Below are 11,015 nucleotides of genomic sequence, written 5' to 3' on the forward strand. Positions count from 1 at the left end.
GGAAAAAGCAAATATAATTTTGGCAATTTGTCCAGACTTGAAACAGGGATATTTTAATTTTGGTAGACTTTATTTTAAATTATTTTAAATTTATTTTAAATATATTTTCTTCAATTTTAGTTTGAATTAAAAGGCAAAACTTCATTTATTTATTTTTCTGTTACCCGCTTTTAGAATTAAATACCCGGAAAGAGCCAATAAAAAAAAAAGAAATTAAAGAAAAAATCTCACCAATAAATCCTATGCTTCTGCCAAGAACAAAGAGACTATTAATGGCACCAATTTCAATATATTCCTGCGCCTCTTCCCTCGTGAAGGTGCCGCTGTTCCTCAGCATATCGACAAATGCACAAGCGACAATTCCATCAACGTTGAGAATCAGATTCGGTTTTTTGCTCGTTGTGATTTTCTCGACCTCCAGCGCATATTCGACGAGAGGCTTCGTTGGGAAATTCTCCAGGACGTACTCCTTAATTAGTTTCACTCTCATGTCCGGATTATTGATCGACTTGACACGGTGCCCAATTCCCATAATAAGTTTTCCCTTTTTTCTTGTGTTGTTGACAAACTCCTGGGGATGAAGTCCGGCGTCATAAGCTTCGGAAAACATACGAGCTGCTCCGTCCAGAGCCCCACCGAATCGGTCGCCCTGGAAAATAAAAACATTGTCGAAAATTAAAAAAAAAAAAAACTTTCCATTACAAGCTTCGTACTCTCTTCAGAGATAAAAAATATTTGAATTTATAACAACATTTGTTAATCATGAGAGAGAAAAAAATGCCAACCAAATTTTTGGTTAAAAACGTTGATTCTTGGCAAATAACAAAAAATGAAATTTTGAGAAAGAAGATTAATTTTCAACTAAGGAATTAAATTTTGAACCTAAAAGATGCATTTTCTACGAAATAGGCAAATTTTTAAAAAATTACAGAAATTTTCAATTTGATTTCATTAACAAAACAGTTGAATTTTCGGTTAAAACATTAATTTTTGGCAAATAAACACCGAATTTTTCAACTACAACGATGAATCTTCAAAAAAAAAAATGAAATTTTAAGAACGTAGATCAACTTTCCACTAAGGAGTTGAATTTTAAATCAAATAGGCAAATTTTCTCACAAATTACAGACTATTTCATTTTGATTTGCTTGATATTTAATTTTTTCCCCTAAACGCTTTTAACTGAATAGTTTAACTAAAAAAGTGAGATTTAAAATTTAAGAAACTTAATTTTCAACAAGAAAAAATGTTTTCTTCTAGAAAACCGTTAAATTTAAACAAAACAGTTGAATTTTCAACAACAACCTTTTTTAGTCAAGAGAGAAAAAAATTTTAGTCAAACTGTTGAATTGTGAATCCAAAAAGCCGAATTTTCAACAAAATATTTAAATTTTCGAGTAAAAACTTTAATTTTTGGCAAATAAAAAACCAATTTTCAACTAAAATGATGAATTTTCAACTAAAATAAAAATTAAATTTCAAGAAAGTAGAACAAATTTCAACTAAGGAGTTGAATTTTCAACAAAACAAAAAATGAATTTTCTATCAAATAGGCCAATTTTTAACAAATTATAGAAATTGTGATTTTGATTTGATTATATTTAGTTTTTTTTTCTTTAACACTTTTAACTAAATAGTTAAACTAAAAAAGTTAAATCTCAATTTAAGAAACTTAATTTTAAACAATAAAAAAATGAACTTTCTACAAAACAGTTGAAATTAAAAAAAAAAGTTAGGTTTTCAACAACATTTGTTAGTCAAGAGAGAAAAAATATTCTATCAAAATGTTAATTTTTTAATCCAAAAAGCCGAATTTTCAACAAAATATTTAAATTATCAGTTAAAAACATTAATTTTTAACAAATAAAACACGAATTTTCAACTAAAATTAGGAAACTTAAAAAAACATTCAATTTCAAGAAAGAAGATCAAGTTTCAACTAAGGAATTAAATTTTGAACCTAAAAGATGCATTTTCTACGAAATATGGAAATTTTGAACAAATTACAGAAATTTTCGTTTTGATTTAATTAATAATTAGTTTATATTTTTTTCCTGAACACTTTTAACTAAATTGTTTAAATACAAAAGTGAAATTTTGATTTAAGAAACTTAATTTTCAATAACAAAAAAAAACAAATTTTCTACAAAATAGTGGAATTTTTAACAGAATATTTAAATTTTCGGTTAAAAACCACAATTTTAATAAAACAGTTGAATTTTCAAAAACAACATTTGTTAGTCAAGAGAGAAAAAATTTATATCAAATTGTTGAATTTTTAGTCCAAAAAGGCGAATTTTCAACAAAACAGTTGAATTTTCGATAAAATATTTAAATTATCGGTTCGAAACATTACTTTTTGGCAAATAAAAAACTAATTTTAAATCGAAATGATGAATCTTAAAAAAATTAAATTTTGAGAAACTAAATAAATAAAAAACGAAATTAAAATAACTTTCTTTTAAATTATTTTATTAAACATAAAAAAGTGAAATTTTAATTTAAGAAACTTAATTTTTAACCAGGAAAAAACGAATTTTCTACAAAACAATTGAATTTTTATCAGATAAATTGCTGAAATTTCAAAATGAAAATACGAATTTTCAACAAAAAAGTATATTTTCACCAAATAGTTAGATTATCAACAAAATATTTCAATTTTCGGTAAAAAAATGATTTTGTTACAAAAAATGTATTTTTAACAAAAATTATGAATCTTCAACAAGAAAATAAATAAATTTAAAGAAAGTTGATCAACTTTCAACTAACGAGTGGAATTTTCAACTTAAAAGATGAATTTCCACCAAATAGGCAAATTTTCAAAAAATTCGAGAAATTTTTATTTGTTCAACAAAAATCGATTGATTCAACAAAGAATTTAAACTATGGGTTAAAAACGCTAATTTTTAGTAAATAAAAAAATAATTTTTAGTAAATGAAAAAATAATTTTTAGTTTCTTCTTCTTCGTTTCTAAACACTTTTAATTTTATTTTTGAACTAAAAAATTAAATTTTAATTTAAGGAACTTAATTTTCAACAAAGAAAAAAACCAATTTTCTATACACCAGTTGAATATTCAACAAAACAGTAGGATTTTCAACATGAGAATATGAACATTCAACCAAATATTTAAATTTTCAATTAACAACATTAATTTTTAGCAAATAAAAAATGCATTTTTAACTAAAATATGAATCTTCGGTTGAAGATTCATATTCTAATCTTTTTATGTCAAAAATTCAATTCCATAGTTGAAAGCGTTGAAAGTTGATCTGCTTTCTCAAAATTTAATTTTTTGGTTGAAGATTCATAATTTTGGTTAAATTTTTTTGGTCAAACATTAATTTTTAATCGAAAATTTAAATATTTTGTTAATAATTTAACTGATTGGTCAAAATGAACTTTTTGGTTGAAAATTCATATTCTCATGTTAAAAATTCAACTGTTTTGTTTAAAATTCGTCTTTGCGGCTTAAAAATTCAGCACTTCAACTGTTTAAAATTAAACTGTTGTAGGAAATCCGTTTTTTGATTGAAAATTTATGCATTTTGTAGAAAATTAATTTTCCTGTCTTAAAATTCAACTATTCGAAGAAATATAAGTATGTTTTCCGAAAATTCGTCTTTTCCGGCAGAAAATTAATCTTTCTGGTTAAAATGTCAAATAATCAGTTAAAAATGAATGTATGTCATTGGAAATTCGCCCTTTCTGATAGAAAATTAATCTTCTTGGTAGGAAATTCAACTATTTCGTTAAAATTTTATGTATTCTGTAGAAAATTCGTATTTTCTGGTAGAAAATTAATAGTCTTGGTTGAAAATTTAAATAATTGGTTAAAAATTATGTATTTTGTAGAAAATTAATTTTCCTGGTTGAAAATTCAACTATTTGGGGTGAAAAATGTATGTATTTTTTTCGAAAATTCGTCTTTCCCGGTAGAAAATTAATCTTTCTGCTTACAAATTCAAATATTCGGTTGAAAATGTATATATATTTTTTGAAAATTCTTCTTTTCTTTTAAAAAATTCATCTTCTTGGTTTAAAATTCTTCTTTTCTGATGGAAAATTAACCTTCTTGGTTGAAAATATAAATATTTGGTTAAAATCTTTCTGTTAAAAATTTCAAGTAGTCTGTTAAAAATGTATATATTTTATTGAAAATTCGTCCTTTCTGATAGAAAATTAATCTTCTTGGTAGCAACTTCAACAATTTCGTTAAAAATGTATGTGTTTTGTAGGTTAAAAATTTATGTATTTTATGGAAAAATCGTCTTTTCTTTTAGAAAATCAATCTTTTCTGGTAGTATATTAATCTCCCAGGTAGACCATTAATCTTCTTCGTAGCAAATTCAACTATTTGCTTCAAAATTCAACCATTGGGTTAAAAATGTATATATTTTATTGAAAATTCATCCTTTCTGATAGAAAATTATACTTTTTCTTTGAAAATTAAACAATTTGGTCAATAGTTTATGCATTTTCCAAAAATTAATCTATTTTGATTGAAGATTCAATTATCTTGATAGAAATTCGTTCTTTTTGGTTCAATTAAATAAATATAGTGTCATCAGCGGTCAAATTTTGAGAAAATAGTGCCTTTAACCCTTAAAGGGCGTCCTGGGTCTATAACACCCAGCGACTTATTTGAGCTTTAACAAAACGTACCAATTTGGAACATATGGCGCCAGATGAAAAAATGACATGAAAACCTATTTCACGATATCATTTTCACATAATTTTGATTTTTATCATTTTTATACGCAGTTTAAGACCAATAAAATCGTTAGTTACGCAAAGTCCGGTGTTTCATTTTTCATTGAATTGAAGCTTTTATTTTTTTTTTAGAATAAATACCTACTTTTTGAAGCGCCGTATCTCGGAAGTATTCAAGTAAAATTTTAAGAAAAGGTATAATAGTGAAAGAAGTCATTTTAAATTTTTTTTCTCCAAAAACCATTTTTTTTACTAGTTTAAATTTCAAAAACTGTTATAAAACCTTTTTCTCCTTAAACTAGATAGATTAAACATCATTAATTGATTATCTTGTAAAAAACTATCCAATACCGTCGGCACAGCACACGTTTGAATACCCTTGGGTACCGAACACCCAGTATGTTCTTTATGTAATTTTACGCAAGTGTGCCCTTTAAGGGTTAATGAACTGTTAAAAAACATAAAAATAAATAAACTCACAATCGTTAATAATCCAGAGACTAGAGAACTGACGAGATCCTTTCCTGCTCTCGCACAAACAATTGTGTTGTGAGCTCCGGAAACCGCAGGTCCATGATCGGCAGTGAGCATCAGTGTCATTTCTAAAAATTTGCAATAAGTCGCTGGTAGACAGCGTTGGAACCACAAAAGCGAAACGACACCACCAATTCCAACATTTTGTTTCAGCACTTCCGTCACTGGCATTCCGGCATAAAGAAGTTCTTGGCCACGCTCGTCGCAAATCGATGTCATAAACGAGGCCGGTTTTCGAATCAAACCCAACTCCTTGAAAAAAAAATCAAAAGCATGAGAATGGCCATTTTACAGGGCTCGGATCCATTACAAGGCTTAAGAAAATCGCATCAAATTTTAATTCAGCCAATTAAATTTCTTTGTAAACAATTAGGATGTAATGATAATGGTTTATCAATACTTTTGATTTAAGTGAAAAAAATATTCTGTAATCATAACCATATTTTTTTGTTATTGCTTTAAGAAAAATTATAGTCGAATTATTTATCTAAAAAAACTCTGAACTCTTGAACAAAGTTAAAATACAACTTTTAGATCGTAAGAATTAATAAAAATTTCCATGTTAAAATTTATCAAAATTTAATCAGTTTATGCATTTTTACTTCAACATCTTCTAGTTCTTTTTGCTTTTTTTTTATTGAATCTTCCATTTTTTGTTATTTAATTCATACACTTTTTTTGATTTCGTCTTTTCCTTAAGTATCATTTTCCACTTTTCAAATGTAGAATTATAGAATTAAAAAGTTTTAGTAATTTTTTCAAAATTCCATCAATTTTCCAGGTTTTCCAGTTATCTTTTTTTTTTTTAATTCCATGACTTTTCCAGGTATTCTATTGATTTCAACTGGTTGAAGATTCATTGTTTTGAATGAGAAATTAATTTTTTAGTTGGAAATTCAGTTAAAAATGCAATACTAATTTTCATTGATTTTTTTTCTTTCTTGATTAAAAAATTTTCTTTGAATCAAAATGCAAATGTTTTGTAGTAAATTCGTATTTTTGTCCAAAAAATGCAACAATTTGGTGGATAATTCAACTATTTTGGTGGAAAGTTAATCGAATTTGTTCAAAATTCTTTTTTTTTTTTGTAAAGATTATTCATTTTATTTCAATATTCACTCCTTTGCTTAAAAATTTGAATATTTTATTGAAAATTCGTTTTTTGAAATTAGGAATTCAAATTTTTTCAACTAAAAATTAATTATTTTTTTAGACTGCAAATTAATTTTTTTACTGGAAATAAGTTTCTTAAACTGAAAATTAACCCGGTTTAACCACTTCTGGTTAAAAATTCAACTTATTTGCAGAAAATTCGTAGGTTTGTCTAAAATTTTCAAAAATTTCGTACAAAATTCAACTACCTGGTCAAGAGTTGGACTACTTTGTTAAGTTGTTTTTTCGTTGTTTTTTTTTGGGGGGGGTCAAAATTAATGTATTATGTTAAAAATTCCTCTTTTCAGGTAGAAAATTGAACAATTTGGCTAAAAATGATTTTTTTATTTTTTGAGAATTCGGCAGAAAACTAGCTTTTTTGTTGAAAATTTGTTGTTTTTTGTGTGTAAAAATTAATTTTTTCATCTGAAAATTCAATTATTGTGTATAAAATTTATGTTAGAAAATTATTCTTCATTGTTAAAAACTCCTCCTCTTGGTTGAGAATTTAATTTCGCCTTTTTTCGTTGAATTTTTGTTTGTTTCTTTAAAATTCAGTTTTTAATACAAAAAATTAATCCATTTATAGTTGAAAATTGCTCTTCTTTTGTTGAAAATTACACAATTTTGTTAAAAACTCTACTTTTTTGTTGATAAATTCTGTTTTTTTTTAATGCGCCGCCTTTTTCATGGAAAATTTGTACTCTTTTTTAAATTAAGATTTTAAACTAAAACCTCAATTATTCCACTCATTGTTGAAAATTGGTCCAAACTCTTTTTAAATTCGTCTTTTTTCGTTAAAAATTCGTCTTTTTTGTTATTAAAAATTAAGTTTTTAAACTCAAAACTAAATTATTCCATACATTGTTGAAAACTGTTTTTTTTCTAGTTAAAAATTCAGCTATTTGTTTAAAAATTCAACTCTTTCGTTGATTTGGTTAATAACACAATTTGTTAAAAATTTAATTATTTTGTTAAAAATCCAACCATTTTGTTTGTAAATGCGTCTTTTTGTTTATAAAATTAATCTTCATTTACAAAAATCCATTTTTTGGTCGACGATTGAACTTTTTCTTTTGAATTTTCCTTTTTTCGTTAATAATTCATCTTTTGCTTTTATTAAAAATAAATTGTTTAAACTAAAAACTCAATTATTCCATTTGTTGTTGAAAAATAATTTTTTAGTTAATAATTCAGCTATTTATTTAGAAGTTGAACTCTTTTGTTGCAAATTCGTATTTTGTTTAGAAAATTGATCTATTTTGTTAAAAAAAAAAGATCGTATTGTGCTGAAAGTTCGTTTCTTTGAGTAAGTAATACATTTTTTGATTAAAAATTCAAATGTTTTATATTTTCAAGAAAATCTTTTCCTTTAAAATATCAACTATTACATTTCTCGTTGAAAATTCATCTTTAAAGATAGAAAATTCAACTCCATGGTTAATAGTTGAACTAGTTTCTTAACAGTACAAACTGTTTTGTAGACAATTCGTTTTTTTCTGTATTAAAAATTAATTATCTGAACTAAAATTTCATTTTTTTTTGTAGTTGAAAATTCATGTTTTTGGGTTGAAAATGCGACTCTTCGTTGAAAGTTGAAGCACTTTTTTTCAAAGATTCAGTATTCTTAAAAATTAATTTTTTCAACTGAAAGTTTAACTATTTTATTGAAAATACCGCTTATTGGATGGAAATTGAATTTTTTTATTAAAATTTATTTTCTGGTGGAAATTAATATACTCGGTTGAAAATTCAATTATTTTGTTAAAACTGATCTTCAGGAACATTGTTTTTGTTAAAAATGCAACAGTTTGAATAAAAATGAATTTTTTTGTTGAAGATCTAACTATTTTGTTGAAATATCGTCTTATTGGCTTGAAAATTCAACAGTTTGATTGCTTTTTCTTTCTTGAATACTTCCGTAGAAAATTTATCATTTTTCATTATAAATACAACTGTCTTGTTAAAAATTAAACTGTATTGGGTAAAAATGAACTTTTTTGTTAAAAAATTTAACTATTTAGTTGAATATTGATGTGTTTTACTGAAAATTAGTATTTTTGGTGTTAATAATTTTAAATGTTCTAAAATAAAAAATCAATGAAATTAAAAATTTTCAAAATTATATTATTTTAAACAATTTTAAGCTAGAAAAGATCAAAATTAAAAAATTAAATTTTTTCAAATTGAAAACTTCTAAAATTATAAGTTAAATTATTTTCATCTTAAGCAGTTTAAACATCCTTGAAATGTTTTAAAATCTTGATAAATCTAGAAATTATTTTAAATTTATTCAACTTTAAAATTGTTTTTGAAATTTTTTCAGAACTTCTAGATATATTTTGAAATAAATCAAGTTTTTCCTACAATTTTTAGAAAATCCCGCAAATTTACAAAAATCTTCCAGAATCATTTTTAACAATTTTGGAAATCTTTTAAAACCTTTTTGAATATTCTTTTAAAATAATATTCCAAAACGAAAAATTATTTTCAATTTTCCTAGGAATCTTACAAAAATGTTTGTATTCTTTAAAGCCTTTGACAATTCTTAAAAATTAATTTTTTTTTATATCTGCAAAAATCTACATTTTGTTTTAAATTATGAGGTGGCTATTTGCACCAAAATTGTGGTACAAATAGCCAAATTTTGTCGGTACACCCTTTGCTTAAATTATGTAAAATATTGCTAAACATTAAATTAATTTTTCTATTCTTAATTAAAATTGTTTAAATTGAATGGACTAAAAATTGAATATTTTAGACTGAAACAATTTCTTAAATTTAGTGAAAGCCTTTAATTACAAATAAATCATTATAAAGTTATTTTTAAGCGAAAAATAGTTTATAAAATTTCAATCGACGGTTTCAATTTTTTTTAATAACTAAGACGTTCGAATTGAAGATTCTTTTTTTTTAACGTTATAATCTGAAAATTCTTAATCTTGAACGGATTTAGAATCATTTCTACAAATAAATTATTGTCCCATTTTTAAAATATTTATATTTACATCTGATAAACTAAGAACGGTTTTATTAACAATTTGAAACTTCAAACGCTTTTAATTTTTAATTATTTCACTCTTCAAGATTGCATCCTAAAATTCTTTAAATTGAAATAAAAATCTCAAATGGAAAATTCTTAAAATAGAGAATTTTAGAATTACGCATTGTAAACTGAATTATGTCACAACTGAAAAAGATAACAATTTAACTAATTATTTTTTAAACTTTAGAAATCAAACTTAGAACTTGAACATTCATCTTCTCTGGTAGAAAATAAATCCTCTTTTTTGAAAATTTTACTATTTGATTTAAAATGTTCTATTTCATTAAGAATTGATCTTTTTTGGTGAAAAATTAATCTTCAAAGTTGAAAACTGGTCTCTTTTATATGAATTTATCCAAATCGTATTAAAATGGTGTAATTCCACAAAAAAGTGTAAAATAGCGACAATAGTTTAGTGAGTCTGAGGCCTGTAGATTAATAAATAAAACCAATCAAAGTCTTACCCTAGCCCAGCTGTAATCCATCGGTACGGTTGGCGGGGGAACTTCCGGTTCAGGAACGATAGTGCCGTCCTTGACAAGTTCCTGATAAACGCTGTGAATGAGGTCTCCGAGATTATCGAAACTTTCAGGTACATAACCGCCGGCTTCTTTGAGAGCGGTATTTTTAGCAGAGGCAGTCTCCATATTGCTGTTCGCGAACGATCCAGCGTGTCCAAATTGAACATCGGACTTGAACATACTAGCACAGGTGCCGATGCACCAGGCGATCAGAGGTTTTGTGATTCTCTTTGCCTTCAGAGCTTCACAGACCTCGTATTCCTCAACTCCACCAACTTCTCCCAATAACACAATCAATTTCACATCCGGATTGGACTCGTATCGCATAATGTGGTCCATGAAATTCGTTCCCGGATAACGATCACCGCCGATTGCAACTCCTTCCTGAACTCCATTCGAGGCTTTCGAAATTATATTGTTCAGCTCGTTTGACATTCCTCCTGATCGAGAAACGTAGGCGATGCTGCAAATAATTGGGATTTTAGGGCAAAAAACAATAATAATAAAAAAATAAACGTTAGTGCGCAGTTGATAGAGTTTTAGTACCTTTCTGCGCAGCGATAAATATCATATAACTCTACTGCGCATCTCTAAGTGCCGTTTAAATCTACTGCGCATCTATGAGTAGCATTTACATCTACTGCGCACCTATAAGTAACGCGACGTTCTCAGGACGGCCATTTTTAACGAGGAAACCAATTCACAGTTTTTTGTTCTTAATTAACATTTCCCGGATTTTTCCCGGTTCGAAAATATTTTTCACGGTCAATGAAATTTAAAAAATCGAGCACTAAATCTAAATCTTATTCCACTCGAAGTAATAAAAACTGAACTGGAAATTAAAGCACTCAATATGAAAACTCTTGAATTTTAAACTTTAGAAATTGAAATTTAAAAGTTGTTTTATTTAACAATTTTCTATTCAAATGCTCAATAATTTACATATATACGAGGGTGGATTGATAAGTTTTCGGCCTGACCAAGAAAAACAACGTTTTTAAGAATTTTTTTTTTTTATTTCTCAACATAATCTCCTCCAAGGCTGATA

At 26.0% G+C, this 11,015-nt stretch overlaps 1 protein-coding gene across 4 annotated transcripts in view; it reads right to left on the reverse strand.

The window, feature by feature from the left end:
* LOC117175417 (ATP-citrate synthase) overlaps positions 1-11,015 on the reverse strand; it is a 94,036-nt gene that overhangs the window by 7,254 nt on the left and 75,767 nt on the right. For all 4 annotated transcript variants that reach the window (XM_033367493.1, XM_033366836.1, XM_033366127.1 and 1 more), the window contains exons 8-10: positions 9,911-10,430; positions 5,195-5,500; positions 232-649 (exon numbers count right to left, since the gene is read on the reverse strand). In XM_033367493.1, the coding sequence (XP_033223384.1) occupies positions 232-649; positions 5,195-5,500; positions 9,911-10,430 (1,244 nt within the window). The remainder of the gene's footprint in view (positions 1-231; positions 650-5,194; positions 5,501-9,910; positions 10,431-11,015) is intronic.

The sequence above is a fragment of the Belonocnema kinseyi genome, chromosome 1 (assembly GCF_010883055.1).
Source record: "Belonocnema kinseyi isolate 2016_QV_RU_SX_M_011 chromosome 1, B_treatae_v1, whole genome shotgun sequence".
NCBI lineage: Eukaryota > Metazoa > Arthropoda > Insecta > Hymenoptera > Cynipidae > Belonocnema > Belonocnema kinseyi.